This window comes from Manis javanica, chromosome 7 (assembly GCF_040802235.1).
Source record: "Manis javanica isolate MJ-LG chromosome 7, MJ_LKY, whole genome shotgun sequence".
Classification (NCBI taxonomy): Eukaryota; Metazoa; Chordata; class Mammalia; order Pholidota; family Manidae; genus Manis; species Manis javanica.
Genome location: NC_133162.1, coordinates 42,446,632 through 42,473,076, shown reverse-complemented (window position 1 = coordinate 42,473,076; position 26,445 = coordinate 42,446,632). Strand labels below are relative to the sequence as shown.

Genomic DNA, 26,445 nt, shown 5'->3' with positions numbered 1-26,445 from the left:
TGCAAAGAAAAAGAAATCCAATTTCAAAGATGAAAACAAAATACATTTTTGAGAAAATAGGCTCTATGACCACATTTATGATGCTCAAAACAGTAATATTATGAGCACTGAACTACAGCTTTTACAAGTCCAAAACTGTATAAGGACTCATGGCACTACACAGGCATACTTACAGTGTCAAAAAAAAATATGAGAAGCCTCAGAATCATACAATATTAGAATCTGAAGAGACATTAGGGATATTGCAAAGGTCAATCTCCTCATTTTATAAACAAGGAAACTAAGTTTATTAAGTGTCTTATCCAAGGACATAAAGTAAGTCTGATTCTGTTGGAATGAATTCATACAGATATTTTGTTTCAAAATGGACAATTTTAAAAACAGCTAGACTAGGAGAGAGGAGAGCAGTATGGGGAAGGTGGGAATAGCTTTAATGAAGTACATTAATATTTTCAGCCTAAATTTACATATTAGTAAAACTGAATGGTAAACTATACTGACTTCAAATTTAAAAATTCACTGAAATATAAAGACACTATACAAATCAGGATTTTAAATCGGTCTACAAACACATCATGCATAATATTAAAGTAAATGTCCACAGTAAAATTACTCTGGGGAATAAGACAGACAATCAAACACCCCTAATCATGCAGGGAAAAGTACGAAACATTACAAATAAGCAAAAGAATGAAATTTAAAAACAAGAGGAATGAAAAAGAGGGAAAAATATTTCCATGCACAGAAAGACAGATATCTTGGAATATGACTTCTAAAAACATCAAATTCTAACTTAGATAAAACTTAAATTTGCACAAGGCCCAAGAGGACTCTGCAAAAATAGTACTCAATGAATGAGCTAACTTACATGGACTGAGGATAACTTATGAAGTCATATTTCAAAACGATATTACTCTGTCTGGTCTGTACCTTTTTTACTGCCATATATGAGCCGTTCTTCAGATGGAGAGTCCAGAAAAAAGGAAGTGAATGATGGAGAAAAGGTAGTTGAGACAAATAAAAAGATAGAGATTTAACTTGGCAGTGGTACTGAAGAATGAATGTAGAAAGAAAGGAAGAAAAAATGAAGGCCCTGAATATATGAAATTTGAAAAATATAATACTGTAGGATCTGGAGAATAAAAGAGGGATGCCACTGGGTAGAACTCTAAGGGAAAGGTTGCTTAGAAGATATGTGTTCAGAAGAAATTATGGACAGAATGACTATAATATTTGATGAAAGTAGACAAATTAGGGATAGAAAACACATGAAAACACATAAGACTGGTAAGAGACTGCTAACAACAATCACACATTTATATTGAATACCCCCCTAAGGAAATGTGTCACTTATGGAAGTATGTTAAGTGAAAGGAAATGACACTAGTAACATACAGGCTCATGTGGTTCTTCAATGACATCAACATCTGCAAACTCGGCAGTATGTACAGAGAAATGTAGGTAACCTTATGAACTACCTCAGTGGAAAACTTCACCCACTCCCAATAAAGGGAAAGCTAAGCCTCCCACTCTCCACAGTTACAAGAGGCACATAATTTCTTTAATTTGAATTGTACTACTTTTGCATATACTCAGGATCAACAGTATGTGCTTTCTGTTCCGAGTCCAATTTGGGAGTCTGAAAGACATCTTTTTGCAAAAATAGCAACAAATTGTTTCAAAGCCGAGTAAAATCTCTTAAGAGTAGGCTGCAGAGGTTTCATCTGAGCTTTCTGTATCTTCCATCTAATGCTGAGATACATGACTCCATTATAGGAAATGCAAAGATTTAGTTTAGTAAAATGATAAAGCATATGGATTATGTATTTCCTTTACCAAACTGAAGACAAAAGATAAATATCTGAAAGAAATAGTACGCATTCTAAATATCCCAGACAACAGTGTTCAAAATTTCTCTTTAATGATTAAATAATACCTCTAAAATGCATGCTATGTGCATTTATACACGCAATGTTTATGCTAATTTTTGCCTTTAAAAATAACCCTTCCCCCCCTCCCGACACACACACACACCAAGCAGTACAGAATATCAAAGATCATCACTTAAGAAGAGAGTTTTAGTCCTTTATCCAGTTTAGCCTTGAATATGCACAAACTATTCCTTACTTCCTGCCACTTGGGTATCTCCAATCCTGCTCTCTCCCTTTCCCCACAGAAAAGCTAAACCCTTATTCTGCCTCTATAGCAATCACCACCCACCAAGTTTTCTTTCTAAATCATATTTCTCCCTAGGCCCAATCCATAGGATGGTTCCACTGCTGGAGAAAAGGGCAGAGGGCATGCTATCATGCTGAAAGTTAAAGAAAAAAAAGATGAAAACAGAGTTAAGGGGGGAAAAAATAAGGGAATATGATTAAGGAAGGGAAATAGACCTAGTTCCAGTAGCTATTTTCCCTACCCCATCCTAGTATCATCTATCCTAATCTCCTCCTCTTTCCTCCATTCCTCAATGTTCTTTTTTCTCCCAAAACACTTGCATTCCTTCATGTAAACTTCCAAACCCATATTCTTCAAATTTTCTTAGAGTCTCTGCTCCTAATACTTGGTATGGAAGGGTGAAGAAATTAGAAGTAATTGTACCTGCCATGCTGGCAGTGAAGGGAGATCTATTTCTAGTACTCAAAACTAGAAAGTCAGTATACTTTCCATTGAAACATTGTCATACATGGTGCTTATCAATTTTTTTAATTCCTTAACAGGAAAAATTTTTCATCCTCTCTGTTCGCTCAACCTATGGATGAGAAGATCCCAGGAAGCTAGGTGGCTTTTCAAGACTTATACAGCTACTATAATGGCAGTGCCAAGACACCCAAACCACTAATCTTTTTCACTAAACTACACTGCCTCCTTAATGATCAAATTTGATTCACCCCTGGAGTGCAAGAATGATGTAACAAGTGGATAAACATAATTTATCAATGATAGGAAAAATGTTGATAAAATATATTAAAATCCCATTAGAAGGAATATAATTAAATTTTATATTTATTCCTGGTTGAATCTCCAAAAATGATTTTGTATCTATATAAATCACATATCTAAAAAACCAAGTACTATATCAGACTTAATAAAACTTAATAACTTTTTACCTTTTTATTAAAGGAAGAAGACTAAAGCATTACCTACTACCACTCCTATTTATCACACTATTAGCAATATTGATATAAAATTTTAAATAATAAAAAGAAATAAAGGTAAAAATATACAAAATAAATATCAGTCTTATGCAAATGACATATTTTTAAAAGTTAAGGAAAACAAAATAAATTACCATAGGAAATAAATCTGCTGACCCAAGGTGTTGAACATAAGATAAACACAAATATATTATGTATTCATTTATATAGTTAGAAAATGTGTGGAGAAATACCAGTTTTAATAGTAATAAGAAGACAAAATGCTGAATACTGCTTAACTTAATGATAAGATTTTTTTTCAAAGAATAACCATAATTTTAAATGGAATAATTACATATTAAATGAGGTAATTATAGTAAATGAACTAATTATATAGAGCAAGTTTAGAAAACTAAATATCATTTTTTAAAAAACTTCCTAGATTCAGATACAGATTTAATGTAATACCAATTAAAACTGCTGCTAAATATTTCATAGATTTTAACAAATAAACACAAAATGTTATCTGAAAAAAATCAGTGGGCTATGTATACCCAAAATTATTTCAGTCATTAAATCAATACCTGTATTATAAAGTAGGCACTATTATCTTTATTTTGAAGAAATGAAAATTGAAGATCAAAAGGTTAAGTAATTTGCTGGAGGCCACATAGCCATTATGAGGAACTAGACTTTGAGCCTAGACTTAGTCTAAAATAGTGATAGCAGAACAGGGAAAAGAAATACTTAATTAAAACTATTTAAAAATTTTATGGAAAAAACAGATATCATGAAAAACATTGGAACTATAAACTTCTACAAAAACATCAAAAGGAGAGAATTAAAATACAGAAAATAAGTATTACTCATTAAAACTTATTATCCAAACCAAAACATAACTGATAAAAGTAACTGGTTTCAGTTAACTAAACTACAGGGCAGAGTAAAATCTCATCTCTGCCTGCCATCAACAAATGGTAATAGCAGATACTTATACATAGTCACTTTGTACTTTCAACAAATGGGCTTAACAACAAACAGTGTTTAAGAATCATACCTGTTTGTAAACAGAGAAATTTCTAAACAGTTTTTACTCAGATTTTACTTGGTAGGTAGACAACTGAGATGGACAGTTTACACAGTTGGAAAAGGAGATGATTTTTTTCCTTAGTTTCATTAGAAATCAAAGAAATGTAAATTAAACCAACTGTAATTTACTACTAAACAGCCCCTAAGCAAAATAAGCAAAAATGACTAAAATCCAATGAGGTGAGCCTATGGAGAAATAGGTCTATGGATGGATTCATTGCTGAAAGCACTTCATATTGGTCCAATTTTTCTGCAAAGTAATCTGGCAGTTTATAGTTAAAATAATGAAGCTAAACTGTATTTTTTAACTTCGTAATTCTTTTCAAGACACTTATTCCAAGAAGGAAAATAAAAAACTATTATACAAATATGTTTGCTGTATGCTATTCATAATAAGGATAATTTAAAGCAACCCAAATGCCAAATAATGAGATTACCTGTGACAATTATGGTATATTAATGTACCTATAATTATGTAGCTATCAAACTTACTAATATGTAGACAATGTTTAATACATGGAATTAATTATATACTGATTATACCTACAAAAACAATGATATACAAACTATGTAAGGGGCATATGGAAGGAAACAGTTTTCAGCTTGTAAGTTGTTTATGCTTTTGTTCACTGCTGACTAAATTTTAAGTAAATACTTAAATCTAAAAGTTTAAGAAAATTTCAAAACAAATACAAAAGGAATTTTGTTCCTATGGTATTAATTTATATAAATACACATTACGTACATAGGCTGGTTGGTTTACAAAAGAACTGACAACCATACATAACCTTGTTTCTATGGAAAAAATTCTTTCTGAATCTCAAACTAAACTAGTAAGATGGTCTCTTAGAACACATTACTCATAAACTTAAAACTGCCTACTTGGGGTTTTGGAAGGAAGAAATGACAGTAACACTGGGGATTCGCGTATGTTTCTGATGCATTAAGAATACTGTACTAATGAAACAAAAAGCATTTTTATCCTCCCTTCTCTAGCAGTGCCCATATTAATGAAGAACCACATCCTTTTAGTACCTTTAAATTTTCCTTTCTTTTCATTCTTCCAAATTTTCCCTTTCCTAAAATTCATTTTCTTCCTCATACCAACAGAAAGAAATAAAATTATTTCAAAATCTTAAACAATACCTGAAAGTGACTTGTCACTTATCAAATAGCATAGCTCCTTGAGACCAATGACTATATTTTACAAAAGAGTGTATATTGAAGCTGGGCAGTTAAAAGATACCATTTCACAATAAAAAAATAGTAAAATGAATAGTCATACCATCAAACTGGTCTTCACCTTCAGTCATCAGTTCATCATCAGAACAAATACTCAGAACATTTACCAACATTTCTGTTACTATTAAAAAAAAAACAGTTACATGTTATCTGACCATACTGAACTGTCTAAATATATGTACATACAACAACTATTTATATAAATGGTCAATGATTTTTAACACAAAATGACACACATTCTAAGAGCAGGAATGATGGAATTAAAGGATAAAAAGGCTTTCAAATGAAAGAAATTCAATGGTTAACAAGTCTGAGAGAGACTCTTTAAGGAATAAGTTTTCAGGTTTCTCAGAAAAAAAAAATGAAGACCCACAGAGATAAGAAGCAAGATGAATATCATCTAAATGTATACATTTAAGTTCTTTATTTATGGATACAACACTAAGGAGTAAGAAAAAAAATCATGACACAGTTCTACTGTTTAAAAAGAATCCCAGGTTCACTCTTTAAAAAACTGGCTCCAGCAACTGCCTGAAACTTAATTCTTAAGATTACTAATGACTATCTAACAACCTGAACCCCATGGTTCTTTCTTAGGCTTGATTCATTCTATATATTTTTCCCTTGGTTTCCAGGATTATTCCTTTCTGGTTTTCCTACCTTCTAGACCATTTTCCCCCTGAATTTGGATATTTTTTATTCTCTCTGCAGTGTGTTTATATGCTCCATCTTTTGGTGATTCCATCCATTACTATATAGTTTCAAGTATCACCTTTTTGAGGATGATTCCAAAGACTATATTACTAGTCTTCACCTCTCCCTTCAGGATCTATATTTCCTTGCTGGTTTTACTGCTGTTTTAAACTATTTGTATATTGTCTGTTTCCCCTACTAGAATGAAAGCTTCATGAGTGCAGAGTATTGTTTTGTTTACCACTGTATCTCTAGAGTCTAGTACAGTGCCTAGCACATAACAGGCACCAAAAAAACACCTGACAAATGAGTAAACAAAAGAAAAAAGATATAACCAAAATCAGTGACTAAAAATGCCTACTGAATATTAGCTCCTGTATGTCCTAGCAGCACGGAGAAATGAACACATCCCAAACAAAATTCAATACTGACCCTATTATTCCTCCTATAAATGTATTAATAGCACACCATACGACAGGCACTGTGCTAAAGCTTTGGGGATCAGATATAAAAGGTTCAATCGCTACCCTCCAAAAGCTTACTAATTGCTTAAAGGATATATGTACACACACACAAACATATACACATACACATGCCATAAAAGAGTGATGAGCACTAGGCTGTAAGCATGCACAGGTATATAAAAGACCTGCTGGAGAAAGGAAGGCTTTTGGTAGAGGAATCATGAAATAGGCATTTGCCAGGTAGAGAGGGCAGATAAGACATTCTAAACAGAAGTTAGAAAAAGTAGGAAGTAGCCATATAGAGCAATGAAAGAGAAGTTAAAGTCCAGAAATAAAATGTCATATTTAACATCAACTAATTTTTGACAAGGTGCCAAATCAATTCAGTGGGGAAAGAACTGTCTTTTCAAATGGTGCTAGGACAACTGGATATTCACATGCAAAAGAAAGAAGTTGGACCCCCCCCACTTCACAGCAAAATTAACACAAAAATTGATTCAAAATGGATCAAAGACCTAAATGTAAGAGCTAAAACTATAAAACCCTTAGAAGAAAACATAGGGGTAAATCTTCATGAGCCTAAATTTAGGCAACAATATCTTGAACTTGACACAAAAGCACAAGCAACAAAAGAAAAAATAAATAGGACTTCATCAAAATTAAAAACTCTTGTGCTTCAAAGGACACCATCAAGAAAGTGAAAAGACAATTCACAAAAAAGGAGAAAATACTTGCAAGTTATATATATATGATAAAGGACCTGCATCTAGAATATATAAAGAATTCTTAAAACTTGATAAAAAGACAAATAGCCCATTTAAAAAGGAATATAGGACTTAAATATACATCTCTTTAAAGAAGGTAAGCAAATGGCAATAAGCACTGAAAATATATTATATACTCAAGATCATTACTCATTAGGGAAATGCAAACCAAAACCACAATGAGATAAAATTTCATATCTGATATGATGGCTATAAAAAAAATACACTTAACAAGTGTTGGCAAGGATATGAAAACACTGGAACCATTATACACTGTTGGTGAGATTATAAAATGATACAGCTACTTTGGAAAAACAGGTGGGCAAATCCTCAAAAGGTTAATAAAAAGAGAGTGACCACATGACCCAGCAATTCTACTCTCAGTTCTATACCTAAGAAAAATGAAAACATATGTCCACACAAAAACTTGTACATGAATGTTCACCAAAGTGTGGTTCATAACAATCAAAAAATGGAAAAAAACAAATGTCTCAAAAATATACTCAAGATCACTACTCATTAGGTAAATGCAAATCAAAATCACAATGAGATAAAACTTCATATCTGATATGATGGCTATAATAAAAATAAAAAAAGTTTTACAGTTTTTTGTTTTGAAAAAACAAAAGCTGATGAACATATAAACAAAATGTGGTCTATCCATACCACAGAATATTATTTGGTCATAAAAAGGAATGAAGTACTAATTCATGCAACAACATGGATGAACTTTGAAAACATGGAAAAAAGCCAGTCAAAGAAGACCACATACTGTATGACCCCATTTATATGAAATGTTCAGAATAGGCAAATATATGGCAACAGAAAGATTACTGGTTGTCTAGCGCTAACAAGTGTGGGGAAATGGGGAGTGACTGCTTATGGACAGGGTTTCTTTGGGAGGATGAAAACGTTTCAAAACTATGATGATAGATGCACAACTCTGTGAATATGCTAAAAACCAAAGACTTGTAGAGTTTAAATAGGTTAATTGCATGGTATGTGAATTATATCCCAATAAAGTATGAAAATGAAAATATGAAGTCATGAAACTTAAAGAACACAGCATATTCAGGAAACTGGCTGTATTGTGTTATGGCTGGAACAGATTATAAATGAGAAGGGCAAGAAATGAAGCTATAGAGAAAGTAAGGGAAGGTCCAAAGACCTTTTTGTGAGAGTTGAAGGTTTATCTTAAAAGCTACCAGAAGCCATTTATGGATACTAAATAGATTTAAGTATATAGTACTTTTCATCCAGAAGCTTAGGATGTGAAAGAAAGGCAGGAGTCTTAGCATAGTAGTAGCTAAAGAAAGATATCAGATGTTATTTATTTTTTATTTAAGGATCAGATAGAATTGAACAGTTTATAAAAAAAAAACTTAGTAGAGAGAGTCTGAAGATATACAGGACCTAACTAATGAAGCAAGTTGCCTGAAAAGGCAGAAGGTAATGGAATCCAGGGACAAGTTAGAAGGGCTTCCCCTAGATGGAAGGGTCATCTCTTCAACAAGACAAGAATTCAAGATGAGCTCACTTTATAAAGCAGAGGAACAGTAAGTAGAAGAAGCCCCCACTACTGGTGTGTTTTCTCCGAGAGAGGGAGTAGCTGGAAAAAGAAAGTGTTTAAGAAAAAAGGTAAAAATTTAGACTATATCCTAAGGGAAATGGGAGAGGAAGCAGACTAGTGACATAAAGGATGTTTGGGAACTAGCAAGAGCCTGGTTAATGCTAGAAATCAAAGGGTGGCACCAATTTACAAGGCTGCATAAGTATCTCTAGCAGTGCTCTATACCCTGGCTAGAAGAATGGAGAAAATGGGATGGCTGGACTCTACTGGGGCTAAGATTTACAGAACAAATGAAATAGAAAAACAAGAGAGAAAGGAGTCTAAGGATGTGTTAAAAAGGAAGAAAGATAAGGAGGAATCTGACTAATAAGAAAATGGCATGGTCAAAGGCCTATCAGTCCCAAAGAAGATGAAGAGTAGCTATAACCTACCTAAGGGGTTAATAGAACAAGGAGTTTTCACCAGAGAGTTAATGGCACTATCATTACTAGACTCAAAACATCCACGTAATCTTCAAACATTCCCTTGCTCCTATAATTCTTATGGTTTTTCCCTGCTCTCCACTCCTGATGCTAACAGGGCTTCATTATGTTTCCACTTGAAACTTAATGTAGCTTCATGACAGGACTCCCCACCTCTAGTCTTCCTTTCTGTCCACTTCAACAGAAAAATTTTTCTAAATGACTATCATGGTCATATTCTGCTTCAGTTGCTTGCCACTATTTTCCAAGTTCCAAATTCTCTGTGTGTTGATCAAGATCCTTACGATCTGGCCCTGACTTTTAATTCTTTTTCTACTACTGTCCTTCATACATCTTACTTGTTAATCAAATTGAACCCGTTAAACATTTGTCAGTGACCTTATGCTTTCCTGCTTGCAGACTCAGGCTTGGGAAATTGTCCTACTTAGAATTTTCTTGCCTGTATATATCAGCACAATTACACATTCTTCAAGCCCCAGCTGAAAAGCTATTTTAATCCCTCTGACAGATACATTCTCTCCTCTTAATTCTTATAAAACTATGCTTGTCTTGGAGTGCTTACCATATTACATTCTGTTACCATTATTTAGGTATCTTAAGTCCACTATTAATCTGCAAACACTCAAATCTAATTTGTATTTTTGTATCCTTAGTATTTTGAATAAAATATACTTCCAAAAATAAAAACCTAGTAAATGAATAAATCTTACATGTATGACCTTCTGAGGGAGATCACACTATATTGGACCCTCTAGAACAGAGGTTCTTAAATTGGGGCCAATAAACCTGAGGGAGGTCACCAATTCACTTCAGATCTATGAGCATCCTGAAAATGTTATGTATAGTAGAAAATATACACACATTTGTACATGAATTTTTCTGGGGCAAAACTCTATAACTTTCATCAGATTCTCAAAAGGGTTGTTATTAATAAATTAACAAATGTTTTTGTGTAATTAATAAAAAAAGTCCTTATCTTTTAGAGATTCATTCTAAAATATTTGTAGATACAAAAAATAGCTGAGGTTGGATTCAAAATAATTGAGGTGTGGGGGTGGGGAGTAGTGGATGGGGATATAAGTGATACAATATTAGCCACGATTTGATAAACTGAGTAACTGGTACAAAGGAATTCACTCTACCTTTTTGTATGTTGGAAATATTCCAATATAAGACTTTTTTTTAAATGAAATAAAAAGCCCCCCAAAGTTTAAAAAACAATGCTTTCATTTAACTTTCAGATTAAATCAGTTTCTCATGAAGCCTCTGACTTAGGTAAGTTACTTCCCAGGGACTAGATCAGAGTCACAATGGCTTTTTCAGTGTAACGAATGAAATATAATTTGCTGTTTTTCACACAAGAAAAATTTCATTAGAATCAAGAAGCAGTTAAGCTATCTAAACAGCTAACAGTATTAAAATGGAAAACTATGCAAAGAGTTTAAGAAAATTTTCTTATTGTACTCCATATTCATTAGGATTTTATTTGCATATAATATTCAATTCTGAGCTTCATATTTTTAGAAAATATGTGAATAATTCAGAAAAGATCCACAGGAAAACAACAAAAATAGTCAGGTTTGACTACCTCCTTATGTGTAATAGATAAGACTATAGAGTAGTAAAAGAAGACCAAAAGATTATTTAGTAGCAGACTTTAAAGGTAGGAATACTAATAGAAACTTACTGTTCTCCATTTTCACTTACAGGAGATCCACAGAAACTAATTAAATTTTCTCATCTCTCAGGAGGAGTTTGAGTACTACGATTATTAAGTTCACTACAAGCTCTAAAATTCTTTCTCCGATGTCCTGGTTTCTGATAGGTGCTTTAGTTGAGAAACTATCTCTATTTCTTTCCTCATTTAGACACTCAGAGCATAAACATTTATATTAAATATAATGACATATTTCCTTACTGTGAAGGCATCATAGAAACAAATTAAAATCTATGAAATGTCTGTTTTTCTCCTACTTTACCCTCCCTGCTCTCTCCACCCTGCACACCACTCATATTACATTAAAATAGTTGAGTTGCAGTCCAGCCAGGAGGTGGGAGAATGAGCATGATCAATTCTTAAATTCCCTGATGATGCTACAATTGAACTATTTCTCATATACCAAAGATAGAAGGCTGTAAGTGTAAGGCATCCCTTGCACCTAAGCCCTTTACTGGCCCCCTTCTCAAATGCTAAAGTGAGTAATTCTATCTCTATGTTATCTTAATGTTAAAATGCTACTGAGTAAATGACAAGGAGTGAAGGCAATCTTCAAAAACCTGTTTAACATACACAGTTTAAGTATTAATTCTGAATTTTAGAACCTAAATTTGCTGTGGCAGAAGTAGCATATCTCAAACAGATAGGAATATACAACAAAATGTTTTACAATTATGTCTGTATGCTCATACTCTTATTTCCCACATATGGGCATTGAGAAAAGAAGAATGTGATAAAATAAGGAAATCCTAAGAATTCTGTAGAACTAGAACAATAAGCAGAAATAAAATTTCTTAAATAGCATTTATGTTCTCTTAAAAAGCCTACTAAGTATATACAAATAGGTATCCCACTAAATTATCAGAAAAGCTTCACCACTAAATAGTATACATACTTTTTATATGGAAGAAATCTTAGGTTAGAACCTGAATTTCTCTTTATTATTTTTCTCAGAGTGCAAAACCACTATAAAATGACTCTGCCCAAAAGAAGGGCTATTTCATTCTCCCATGAATTTCTGACATCTCAAAAGTGGTATTATAATATGAAAACGTGTCCATTCCAAAGCAAAGCTATTTCTCCATTCCTTCATAAAAGATTTAAACTAAAGGAAAAAAGAAAGAAAACCCAACAGCTGAAGACAACATCAGGCTATTTATAAGTCTTCTCCCAGTCCCCCAGACATCCTCACATGGGGGCTGTAAACAGCTAACTAAAATATCTTTGAGGCTCTCATAGACACACCCACTAACACAAGTAGAGCTGTACCCACAGTGAAACTAGACTTCAGCTTCCTTTAGCAAGTATGTGCCTATAATAGTAAACTGGAGTTAATGTAACAGTAATAAAACAATTATTTTTTAAAATAAAAATCATACCTTTTTCTCCAACAAATGGTAAAGACCATGTGAAGACATCCATAAAATTGGGCAACCAGTAAGGATGTGGAGAACAGTTAAACTGTCGAATATTCATCACATTATTTTCATACTTCAATACAGCAGCTGCAAAGTAAGTTTGAATGGTATTGTAATAGTTTGTCTTTATCTCCAAAAATCTAAAACATATAAACTCTAAAGCAGAAAACTCTCTTTTTAAGGGGATGGGGAATCAAGGGGTGAGTGGAATGAGGGCTAATAGGAGGTAGGAACTAATTTTTAGTAATAACACACTTTTTGTTTCTAAAACACTATTATGTGGAGCATAGTCAGATCTTCACTTAATGAAATTTCCAGAGTCCTTCTAGCATGTTTACTTCAATGATGAACATGCAATCTTACTAAATCCAAAATTGTGAAAACTCAATTTTTAGAGGAAACACAGAATGGCAATAAGCAATTTTCTAGGTTTAAAAGTTCATACAAGCTGGAAGAATTTAAGAGGATCTTTTTAGACACAGGCAATCAGGATAGCTGAGTGGTAAAACAAACAAACAAAAAAACAAAAAAAAAGCCAATTATTTATGAATGTATTTATTTCATTTAATATGGGAAATCAAGTGAGACTACTATAAAGAAATATTTTACTTCATTTAGGAAAAATTTCCATTAAAATGCCAATAAAGAAAAAACTATAACCAAAGACCCAAAGGTAGCATGACTCATCTCAATTTCAGGATTTTTAATGTTTTAATATTTTGACATAAATAATACCTTAAATTAACTGACATAGTGATATCAGTCACTGGTTATATTATTTTATGAACTACTAGGTTAGATGTGCTAGATTCTAATCTAAGCTACAGCATGCACTAGTTTTGCAATGCTTGGTAAATGATTAATCTGTTTCTCATTTACACATAGGACCAATATGCCTACCCTGCCTACCTCAGAAGTTTAAGATCAGGTAATGTATTTCACATAACAGTATAAAATGCTTTGAAAATATAATAATTGTGCTGTTACTTTTTTTTTCCATTTTAATGAAAAGCGCTGAACTATAGATGTTAAATTCCAAGATTGGGGATTTTGATTAATACAGAATCCCTAGTAATATGTTTGTTTTCCTTATGAAGTAAAAGTATTTTAAATTTAGTCTCAGAAATTAAGGGCTACCAAGCTTTCAGTTTTAAAAAAAGAGAAAGAGAAAGACAGAAAATCTAGAAAATTGCCTTACAGATGGAATGAAACATTATAAACATACCCATACCATGTAAGCACTCAAATCATTAACACTATGTACAGACTAAGAACTACCAAGAGGACATTTTGACAAGACAGATTCAATGGTTTGAGTTTCTTTTTTGAGTACTTAGAAAAGTAATCCTTAACCTCCTGAGTTAAACTGACACAAGACAACCAGTAAGGCAGTTATCAACTGAACAATGAACACTAGCTCTCTTAATACTGTGACAAAGAGAGGTCACAGTTGAAGGGTTAGAGTACTGACAGAATCTTAAATACAGCACTGGATTCTGCTTTTAAGAACAGAGTCAAAAACTAAATGTTTCTCCTCAAAAATGAAGCCACACTTCATTACAGAAGTTTCAAGGTGGATAAACCAAAATATAATTTAAATGGCTATTTTAGCACAGGCATAATCCTTAGAGGCTGCACTAGTACTAGCTTCTAAAGATCAACAACTTAGTTTAACTAACATCAGTAGAATGGCTGTTTTGGTGATTAACATATTAAATTCTTGTAGCATATTCGGTATCAAAGTTATTTTACAGTATGCTACTGTTTCATATTAGGCAAATGATTATATCTTTTAACCATCATCTCCAATTATCAAAAAACTCTTATTTCTGCTCCTCTTTTGAACACAAACCCATATTTAAGCAATGACTTCATTATCTCTCTAAATGTACTTTAAAAAGTCTAACTTCTGTTCTTTCTTCAGCACATCCACTCCAGATAGACCCTGAAAACTATGGCATAGTCAACTGAATTCCAGACATGTCAAGCCAGAATAGGAGCTGGCTTAATTTCCTCTTCTGAAAATGTGAACTATCTAAACATATGCAAGCTCATCTTCAATGTCCTTGGCATGTACTTTAACTGGATTAAGATCTTTTGGTATTACCTGTCAGTAAGCTACATCCAAAGTTAAATGAAACCCAATTATTATAGACAGATCAAGTTTGGAGAGAAGGAGAGGGAATGGAAACCACTGGAACAGAAGGTAAAAAAGGTATCAGAGAAAGGAAGAAAGAGCAGTAAAAAGAAAGGAAATGTAACAATGCATTCCTGAAAGGAGGTCAGAGTGAATTAATCAAAGGCAGCTCAACTACAAATTTTCATGGGGCACTGATTAAGACTGTGGAGGTAAAAGAAAGGAGTAATAAAGGGAAAGAGAACCTTCATCAGTGAACATAAAAACAAGAAACAGGATAAACTAAGCAACTATACAGTACAAATACACAAAATGGTCAAAGCAGCAGCAGAAATTTTATATGCACATAAAACATTCTCTTGATAATAATGAGAAAGATTTAAGAAAGGGGAGTTTCAGAAAATTATGTTTGATTTGACTAATATGCTTAATTCAGAGGATTCTTTTCTAAGACAGCTTTTTGTAATAGTGACAAGTTGTGGAATCGTTATGTATGACTTAAGTTTCACATTTTGGATTTTTATTTCTTGTTCTCTCCCCTCCCTTACATCTTACACTTTTTTATAATGAGATTTGGACAGTTTCAAACAATGCCTCTTTTCTATATTTTCAAAAAAAGTAAATTAAAATGCTAAGTTGTTTAACAATTCTTTTATCAACAACATCTTACCTTTATTATTGTAGACATCTAAGTAATTAGGTGCCGAAAAAATTGTTATTAATGAAGGGAACCCTGTAGTTTGACTTTTTCTGTACATTCTATAGCTGCAAAACAAATAACTTAATATGCATCGTAAAGCATCAATCATGGTTATTAAGTTTGATTTGTACATAAGGTGTTAACTTGGGTCAGGGAAACAGAATTCTTACCCTGCATCTTGAGCTTCATGAGCTCTAATAATCGATAACAAATTATTGTTTTGCAAAAATTCACACACTGCTGGATAGCTGTGGGGGGAAAAGAGTAAATAAAGTAAAATAATGGTCTTCTACATGAAGCATGTGCTATTTTAACAACTAAAATGTGATTAATCTTGGGTATTTTTTCTTACTTATAAAAATAAGAACATCCTCGAACTGTATTGTGACTAAAATGTTCTTGTGATTTTTCATTTCCAAAATCTTCAGAAGGATCAGACCATAGCAAGTCACACATTGGTCCAAATGCAGGTGGCTCTTTGAATCTATCTAACTGTGAAAGAAAGAAAAGAAAAAAACAAAGAACAGAAATAACTGGTCTAAAGTGAGAATAGAATGGACATAGGAAAGAGGTACCAACTTTGAATACTGTTCATAGTACATTGTTCTGAATGGTTAGAAGATATTTCCTTAATATATCAACATATTAATTTTTACCATTACCTAATCTTGGCAGTGAAGAGAAGTTTGAAGTTTCTACTCTCTACCCAACAGAGTACTATTAATAGAAATCAACACTGGAACTTAAATATATACTCACTCTCCTAATATCATCCAGTGTGTGTATTTCTGGTGAAAGTCCACCATGAACACAAAGAAATTGTTGGTTTAAAAGTGCAGCAAGAGGCAGGCTATCAAAAGCTTCCATACAAGCTTCATAGACTCTTTCTGAATATTTAATTTTACCTAGGAAAAGACAAAATCAAATAATTGAGAACTACATTACCAGTTGATCATTCGAAAAAATTCGCAAATTATATTACTAGTTGATCATTTGAAAACATACATATAAAACTGACTACTAAAACCAAGGCAAGAAAACTGTACATACAGGAAACAGCCAAGTGGTGGCCAAGGGTTGAGAGTAGGTGAAGGGTGAATATAAAAAGGCAGCAAGGGAATTTATGAGATGATGAAACTTTTCTGTATCATGACTGTGGTGGTAGGCAGCTCTAGGCACTTGTCAAAACTCAAAACTAAACACCACAGCGAGTAAATTTTACTGTATGCAGGTTTTTTTTAAAGGCAAGAGCAAGCATTCTATAAAAACCCACAAAGATGAGCAATGTTATTGGTCACATGAAGACAAAATACTTGCTCTAAATTTATTTTGGGTATGCAGAAGATAGTCACAAAATAAGTGAGTCAAATCTCTAAACACAGTTCAACCCTTTACCTTTATAGGCCAGCCAAGACAAAATTAGAACCATTCTTAAAGCTAACATAGTCAAACACTTTATTTTATTCTAAGAGTCAGTAACTCTTTTGTTATAGGCAAGACTACTGCATCATTACAACAAAATTCAAGGTCCATCCAATTAAAAAAAAAAGAAAAGAATATATCTTATTCAAATGTTGGAGAAACAGAGGTATTCCTCTAATCTACAACAAACGTTTAATATGGGCAGTGAAGGAAGCCAATATAACAGGAGAGACAAAACTCTACCAAATCAAACATTTACTTTTAAAAAGATGTAATACACATTATTTTGATCTTTTATTCCTGGATATTTTATTCTTTTGGTGGGACTGTGATGGGTGGTTTGTTAATTATCTAAGGGGAAAAAAAAGCTTAGTTCCGGTTGCCCTTTTTAATACTGTGACATTCAAATACAAGAAAATCTATGCTCAGCAACCGGAGGTTCTAAACTGTTAGTCTGCGAACAGGCCTGTTTCCCAGCACTATGTTTTAATAAAATTTTAATTTGATTGCTTTTAGGTCAAGCATGCACTTTCTAGGTGTCATCTTATTTTCATTAAAGTTACCCACCTGATCCTTGAAATTATCAGTTTGCCACCTCTGCCTTTACCCATCACTTAATTTTTCTCCTCCTACTGGAAGTCTCTACTATTAAGAACTTTATTAGATCATGTTTTAAATCTCAGTAATTCTGAAATTATTTCTATTTTTAGAACTTAACTCTAAGATTTAATACAATCATGAATATTAGCAAGCACACAGCTAAGAGGTGTGAAAAAAGGCCAAACACTGCTCTGTATCATAGACTTGCTTTGGGTATTAGATCATTACCATAATAATTTAAGAGAGAAAAGGAGTAAACATGGTAGGTTAAGAATTTCAATTTATTAATAACATGTTTGAAACAATATGTGATGATGACAGGATGAATAATTCGTTAAGAATCCTCATGGGGGACTTGATAGTATGAGTGAATGTTGAAACCACAATGTTGTTCATGTGAAACCTTCATAAGACTGTATATCGAGATACCTCAACACAAATGCTGGGCATAAAACCCACAGGGCATAAATCTGCAAAAAAGTAAAAAGCTAACCTCTTCAAACAATACTGCTTCTCTCTCACTTACCAACTTTACATTTCCCTGTCTGGCCCCGGAAGATGACTGGTTAGCCAGAGACGGGTAAGATTCCTCAAGGGAGGAACAACCTAAGACAGGCACAGTCGCAGGGGGGCCATCAGGTGAGAAATTGGGGATCAACAGAGGTGAGGCTTAGAACCTCACCCCCCTTGTTTTGAGAGAAATCTTCTGCATCCGTGGATGTCCTGTTGCCCTTGTCTAGCTTGGATCAATACTTAGTTTATAGGCACACACCTGATCATCTACATTTGCTCTCTTACAGCACTAAACTATGTTTTCTACCTTTATCGTGCATCTACCTACCACTTCAGCATTTTGTTAAAAAAAAATAATAATAATAATAATAAGGGAGAAATGTGGGATTCACATATAAATCAACTATAAAAATCAAATGAATATTCATATTTGACCTGATTGTTTATAGTTCATAATGCGTGATCAAAACTGCAAGTTTCTGTGATGACTACCCTTGTACTGTTCACCATGTAAGAACTTATTCACTATGTAAGAATTTGTACATCATGTAAGAACTTGTTCGTTGTGCTTCAGAAGATCCAAGACTGATGAGAATTAGACTTGGGGTGGATTAATGATTGTGCATTGAGTCCCCTGTACAGAATTTTATTGTTGTTAACTGTTAACAACCATTTGATCAATAAATATGAGAGATGCCCTCTCAAAAAAAAAAGATTGTATATCGATACTTTAATTTAAAAAATAATAATAAAAAAAGAATCTTCATGGGAATGCCTCAATATTGGGAGACAAAAAAATCTCCAATGCAACAATTTTTTCCTTTTGGTTTTTATTCTTCCTGTTAGAAAAACATTTTTTTAAACATTAAAACTATATATAAAACTCAAAAACTGCTCCCCAGTACATCTATAAAAATCAAACTTAATAGGAAACATTGAAATGAAAATTTCTGTGAACAAAATGTCATTGAACACTAGTAAATTCTTGACAATCTTTCTCAAAGCTTTATTTTGGACATATATGCAGATTTGGAAAATCTGTTTTTCACATTGCACTGTAAAGTCTTCAAACTCTTACTACCCACTTCACTCCAAAGAAATTTGAGAAAGTGAAAATACTTCTCATGGCAGTACTCACATTCCTGCTTAAAGGTAAAATATTCAGTAAGGTGTCTGCATTCATGGTTGCCTCGTAGTAGAAATAATGTGCTTGGATAGAGAATCTTCAGGACCCATAAATATAAGACACACTGCAAAAGAAAATGTTTACACTGAATTTATCTAATATTTTTGTTTAACCAAGTTGTTGATCTTTGCTCCTTTTCCTCTAACCCTATTACCCATATAATCTCTATTATTCTTTACTATCTTTTTCTTCATCCTTTACTAAAATGTAAGCTCTGTGAAACCAGGGACTTTGTCATCTATTCACTTCTGATTCCCCACTCCTAGGAAAGTACCTAGCAAATAGAAGAACAATAAATATTTGTTGAATGAGTGAGTCAAATAACCTATTTAAATACTTTAGATTTACAGACTGCTATAACAGCAATTAAGATTGGTCTCCTCCTCAGGTTTATCAATAAAATAATGTCAAAAATTATAGCATCAATATTTATTAAGTATTTATGATGTGTCAAGCAGTATGTAATTAATCCCCCCTCATTTATTCCTCAAACAACCCTATGAAGTATGTAATATTATCTCTATTTTACAAATGAGGAAATTGAAGCAAAGAAATCAAGTAACTTGTCCAAAATCACAAAACTTTTAAGTAATAGAGATAGGACTCTGATCCTCTGATTTTAAGCATTATACCATACTGCCTAATGAAGATAAAGCTAGGTTTTATGTTTATTTTACTGGTTATACATGCCTTACATAAGGTAGGTGCTTATTATCTAAAGTTAATTAAAGAAAGCGCAATATTTTAAGTAAGAATATTAGAACAAACAGTTCAGGATATACTTTTCTCTAAATAAATTTAACATAAGAAACAGGCTTGCATTTTACTTTTTTTGGTTAAAAAAAAGGAAGAACCATTTTATGTAGAAATAAACTTGGCTTATGTAATCATATACCAAAAAACCCACAAAAAACATAACCAAACTTTATTTTTAACAAGTTAAGATACACTGAAATATGTAACTATTCACATTTTTATTTTATTCACAAGAAAAAAATAGTAATTAAACCAGAGAAATACTTAACTGTATCTGTGCTTTGTGCTTATTTTGATTGTTTGGTGTTTTCCTTTTTACACTCTAATACAAGGACATACACATCAACATGCTCAGTTAACAACTACATTTTCTAAAATTGCTTATTTTATTGTTTTTGTCAATGCCTCCAATTTTTTAAGAAGAGCCATTTTCTGGTTTTCTTGAAGCCTTGAGGGATGATTGAAGTAGCTAATGATAAAACTATGAATTTATGGAAGAAGAACTCAGGATAATAAAATTTCTTAGGGAATTTGGATAGGGAGAGCCTGAACTCCCTTCTCCACTAAGAATCCTAGCATATTACCTCAGAAAGGAGGTTGAAAACACTAGATTAGGGGATATAAACAACAGTAACCAGCACAGAAGTTCAGTAGATTACACTTCAGTATCTACTGGGAGAGGTGATTAAGAACACAGGTTCAGAGTCAAGATTGGCTTCACTGCTTGCTAATAATGTGACCCTGAGCAAGTTATTTAACCTCTCCAAACCTCAGTTTCCTCATCTATAAAATGGATAAAATAATAGTACTTAACTCATAATGCTGTTGTGAGGATTAAATTAATCAATGTGTGTTAAGTACTTAGAACATGTTTGGAACATATTAAATGCTCACACAAATTATCTATTGGTAGAGCTTTAATCCAGCAATTTTACCTCTAAGAATCTGTCCTATAACTTGGCAAGTATGCAAAGACGTATAAAAAAACATAGCTTGCTGAAGTATCACTTGCAATGACAAAAAAACTGGGAATACCTTAAGTGCCTAACAATAAGGAATTGATTAACTATGGTTTATTCAATGGAATACAATGCAACTACTAAAAATAATGCTGTAAATTTACATTTACTAACCTGGAAACACACCAGAGTATAGGGATGTATGAAAAAAGCAAGTTACAGAACAGTATTATAATATGGTCCCATTTTCATTTAAAAAAAGGAGATGCATATATTAGAAAACACAAATTGTTCTATATTTACCTTATTTTATCTACACAACTGGAAAAGTAAAAAGAGCAAAAAGAATCATCTACTGGTAAGTGATGATCAACAGATCATTTTAATGCCTCTTAAATTTTTTTAAAACAAATGAATACTTTTAGAATACACAAGGATTCCATATGATATACTTGGGTCTCAACAGCTACAGAAGGAGGGACAGAAGCACTAGGACTTAATAAAAGCATTAAAATATGCTTTATTTAATCAGAGTAAATTCAATTAATCTTTTTTCACATAGGTTAATACCTTTAGGGGCAAAGAAATAGCACTAGCTCCTTAGGGCCACTAGATAACAGGGCAATAAGGACCCCTTAGTTTGCTTATAACTTCCACTGGGAAAAACAAACAGCTATAATTATATAAACAGAGTAATACAAAGAAATTAATAGAACAACTTAACAGCATAAGAAGCATAAAATAGCTTTACCTAAAAATTTCAGAATATGCAGAGTTTTAAAAAGAACCCAATACAGGTAATTTAAATAACTTATTTTACTAGGAATTAATGGAAACCATCTATGATAACAGCAAATCAAACGACAGTATATGTATTACCTCTATACTAAAATAACCTCTGTCCACATAATCACCAAGAAAAAGGTATCGTGTATTAGCAGGTGATCCTCCTACTTCAAAAAGTTTCATCAGATCAAAAAATTGGCCATGGATGTCACCACACACTGAAACAAGAAGATTATGAGATATGAAAAAAAAACTCTGAAATAACAGATTTTACTTAAATTCTCATTTCTTTTACATAAGAGATAGTGTAAATTCTATCAAGAAATGTCTGAGAAGGAAGTCAGGAGAGTTTATGAAGAGTCATGATAGGGATGATGTGTATTCAAGTATTCATGTGCTCAAGATCTATAACAAGACGTAACAAAAATAATGAAATTTATAGTCAGTGGCAAAATTTTCATCTAAATTTATAAAGCTCCTCTTAGGCAGCCAAGCATGTGTGTCTTAGGGTGATAAAATTATAATGGTAGCAGCAAAATCTCCATTCTAACTCAATAGTTTCTGTTGACTTCTAAGTGGTCATCTTTGGTATCTGATATGACATTGAGGTGCTTGCGCAAAATGACTGAAAGTAAATACTAAGTATTTGTTGAATCAAATTGAATTATGGCCAACACAACTGATGAAACCTTCACAGAAGCATATATTAGACTAACTTCGGCACTCAGATTTAGGATCATGTTTATGTACTGAAAACAGGTAGAAACTAAGAAAAATTACAGAAAATAATTTGGAAATTCAAGATAATGTCCATATAATATTTAGTGCACGATATGACTGAAGAGGAAACAGCTCTATATCCAGGAAACTAAATAATAGTGTTAAAATAACAAAATAATAGCCAAACACAAATAAGTGTACCTGTAATTGGAGCCTCTACTTCTATCATGGTTTTTTCTCTCCGAAGGATGGCAGCACCCTCATTGATAATTCTAAGTGCAATTTCTTCATCTACGCGACCTTCTTTTACTAAGTGGTTCTTCAGAACATCAACCCTGGGTATCCCATCCATATCAAATACTTCTTCAGATGTCAAGCGATGTGTTGGGGGGAAAGGGACAGCTGCAATTTTTTTAATTAATTAAAAAAATCACTATTACTATGTCAACAAAAACTAATCAATGGATCTAAGTAATTAAAACTGAAAAGCTGGAGTTTTTGTTTCTTCTTCACTTACTAGATATAGGTATTAATTTTTAAAAAGCTTTTTAAAAAAGTCATCAAATTATAGTTTTTTATTAATCTATATAGAACATGTTCTTTATTGAGACTTAGAAACAAGAACTGCCTCACAAAACGAAAAGGTCCTTCAGGATAACTAAATCTTTTTTCTTTAGGCCAAAACATTTTTTGGCAGAACTCTCAAAACACTAACTCTTCACCTTAAATGAAATACAATAATATAACTTAATACCACATAAGCAGTATAGAGAAATAAAAAGAAATCCCAAATATAAGGTGATCCACCATGTTCCTAATTAGAATATTAAAAAAATAATGTTTTTTCTGGCCAACTTGAATAGAAACTTTTAGGGATATCCATAAAACAGCCAAATGCTTACTAACAAAATTTATGTTAATTTAGATCCACATTGGGCTTTAAAACTACATTAGTAAATCATGATAATTTTGAAATAACTCCTTTTTCCACTATCATGTTTCACAGAACACTTTCAAAATCTTTATGCACATCTTCATCATCAGTTTCTTCCTTATCACTGGAGTCCCTTTTTGAGTCACCTAACACACTTTTCAAAAGCAAATCATCTTTACTTCCACTTAAGTTGTTTGAGATACAGCATTTTTTGAATATATGCAAAATGCTATCTCACTGCAAATTTATCCCAAGCCACAGTTCCCATTTGTCTAATTACTGAAATAGGTGGGCTTTTCACTCCTGTAGTATACATTTATGATTTCCACAAGTAATCACCAACTATATTATTTTAATATGATATTTGTTCAATGAAATGGACAATGGGAAGGTTTAGCTTCAATAGTATCCAGAACAATTTTTAGGTCATATACCTAGGAAAAAATACATGTATCTTAAATTTATTTGATTCCTTTTTGACTGTATTGGACAAGTGACCTCTTTATACATTCAAAATCAGCTTGGATTAAAGTAGTCTTACTGTAGCAGGAGATAATTTTATAGTTAAGAGTCTACCTACTGACTCAAGTATAAAACAGCTCCCTCTTTTCTAAAAAAAGTTTTAGAAAAAATCACTTTATATTTGGGCATACAGTATACAGCATTTTCTTTTTCAGGGTCATCATTGTGATTATCAATTATGTTCTAGACTGGAAATGTATAACACCAATTCTCCACAAAGTAAACAAACTAACTAAAAACAAGGCTGAGTTGGAAATGTATCAATTACCTGAGAAATAATAATACATAAAACCACATTCTCCTAGGAGGAAAAAACATTTAGGAAGAATTTCCTTTAGAAGTGAGATTAAAAACTAAGGCAGAGGCATGTAAACCATTTCTAAAAGATACTGAAATCACCAATCCTTCTTGCTTTCTTCCTTTTTTGATAGTAAAACAAAACTTGAACTTCCTAATTTCCCTTTCATTAGAATATATTCCCATTACTTTTTATCACCTTTAGAACAAGGCATTAAATTACATTTTTCCCCTAAATAAGTGTGTCTAGATTCTAATAAAAATCTGTTAATGTTTTTCACCAAAGATTAAACAATCCATTATATACGCTATAAGCTAATTTGACCCCATCAGTAAAACAATTGTTTAAACACTACAGAATGATTGATTTCTAAAGAAATCAAAAGTTACTTTGGGGACATTATAAAAATTAGAAGTTTAAGTATCTCAATACAAATTTCTGACATCAAGATGGGATATTTTTTTTCATCAGACTAAGAGAATTTTTTTAATCACTCAAGAGAAGAGACGTTGTTTAGGATGCTATATTCTAGACTATGTGTACTCCCTAATAACAATTCTACTAATGTCTGAATTCTTTTCAAAATACAAAACTTTCTAAAAACCCAACTGGGTGACCACCTCCTTTCTCCCTCCACTCAGCTGGTCACCAGTGGTACTGCATGATTTCATGTGCATTGTGAATTTCCTACTGCAAGCTACACTGAGGTATTGCCCCTTTAACCAAGAGCCAGAATGTCTTATTGGTCTGAAAAGAAAAAAAAAGTATAAACTGCCTCCGTGCCCAGGGGTGAGTTATCTATAGACCTATGCTTGTCTACTTTTTAAACTCAAGGCATACTTTCACATTTCTAGAACAGCTGGGATACCTTTTAAGGAATGGGTACAGGTTGAGGAGTGAAGAGATGCCACCACAGATAAAAATAGGTGAAAACTTTAGGAGATCAGTTTTTTCTAACAACACAACACTGTAAGTGGAGAATAAGGAGTTTCAAAAGGATACATTTTAATATATCAGTAAATAAGAAAATAAGAGGAAAAGGGCATGTGCTCTTTGGTAGCTGGAGAAAGGAGCTGTAGCAGGTGAGCTGACCAGGCAAAAGAAAAGTTATCATATAGGATTTGGCCTAATAGGGAGTTAATTATTGGCCCTGTTGGTCAATAAAGGGTTAAAAAAAATTTCAGCAAAAATTAATATTCTCAAACACCACTATGTTTTGCAACTCCTAAGGTATTTTTAAGTATTTCTATCTATTCTCTGGCTTTTGAAGGATTTTTCTTTTTTCTTTTCATCTTCAGCCAATTATTCCTGCTTCTCTAGGGTATTCTTCCTATATACTATTTTTTCTCCTTATTTTCAGACTACTTTTCCTAATCTTCTATATATGTGATAGGGAAAAACCAAAACATATGTAAATGTAATGTTAATGTCAACAGTTGAAATGGCTAAAATGGAGGATTAATTGGAACAACCTAAAGAAACTAGAAAATCACCTCAAATCACCAAGTTTCTAACACTAGAAAACTTGATTTGGTAATACTCATTTTGACCAAACTGTTCTGTTGAAAAATTTCCTTTAACCCAAATTTTGGCATGCAGGGCTTATCTGTATAGTAATCAGTAACATTGACCAGGTATTTTCATCCAGATTTAACACTTGAACACTTCACTCACTTTATCTGTTACTCAATAATCAACTTTGCATCCAATTTCTGAGAAAGCCAAGGCCTTCAGACAAATGTCATTTTCCTGCCTCTCTCCATCCACATCTATGCCAGTATCCATCTTTATATTTCTATTTCAAGAAAGAGGTATTCTCCCCATCTAATACTAACATTCTATTTGTACTCTGAATCCACTCCCCCAACCTCCTAACTTCAATCACCCCCCACCCCCACCTCCACCCAAGCCACTATTGTTTCTTCTGTCTCTGGCTCTCCATTAGGCTTTCCTTTGAGCAGATACACACCTAAGTTTCTATGATCTTAGCAACAACCCAAACAAGTAATCCTCTTACTCCTCTCATCCTTGTTTCTACCAAGCAATCAATTTTGACACCTAAGCTTCTTGAATGAATAATAATGGATATCTTCATTTTCTCACTTTTTGTCTACTGTCTTCAATCCACATTATCTGACTTCTGTTGTATTCCTCCACCTTGTAACTCTCTCCTCTCTAGGGTTCTTGAAATCACTTACCTGGTTTTTTCTCTTACTTCTCTAGTCATACCTAATTGGCCTATTTCAGAGACTTCTAGACCTCTTCCTGATCCTTAATTGTCAGGGTATGTCCCACAATTCTGTACTTAGCCCTCCTAGACCATTACTCTGAATTAG

At 32.8% G+C, this 26,445-nt stretch overlaps 1 protein-coding gene across 7 annotated transcripts in view; it reads right to left on the bottom strand.

Moving 5' to 3' along the window:
* Window positions 1–26,445, bottom strand: part of PPP3CB (protein phosphatase 3 catalytic subunit beta) — a 43,617-nt gene that overhangs the window by 9,832 nt on the left and 7,340 nt on the right. For 4 of the 7 annotated variants that reach the window (XM_036998833.2, XM_073240867.1, XM_017662942.3 and 1 more), the window contains exons 2-10: window positions 22,557–22,757; window positions 21,729–21,853; window positions 19,087–19,198; window positions 16,173–16,318; window positions 15,766–15,905; window positions 15,584–15,661; window positions 15,384–15,478; window positions 12,538–12,663; window positions 5,512–5,589 (exon numbers count right to left, since the gene is read on the bottom strand). In XM_036998833.2, the coding sequence (XP_036854728.2) occupies window positions 5,512–5,589; window positions 12,538–12,663; window positions 15,384–15,478; window positions 15,584–15,661; window positions 15,766–15,905; window positions 16,173–16,318; window positions 19,087–19,198; window positions 21,729–21,853; window positions 22,557–22,757 (1,101 nt within the window). Of the gene's footprint in view, window positions 1–930; window positions 958–5,511; window positions 5,590–12,537; window positions 12,664–15,383; window positions 15,479–15,583; window positions 15,662–15,765; window positions 15,906–16,172; window positions 16,319–19,086; window positions 19,199–21,728; window positions 21,854–22,556; window positions 22,758–26,445 lie in introns of all 7 variants that reach the window. The other 3 variants (XM_036998834.2, XM_036998832.2, XM_017662940.3) reach the window with 1 other exon arrangement.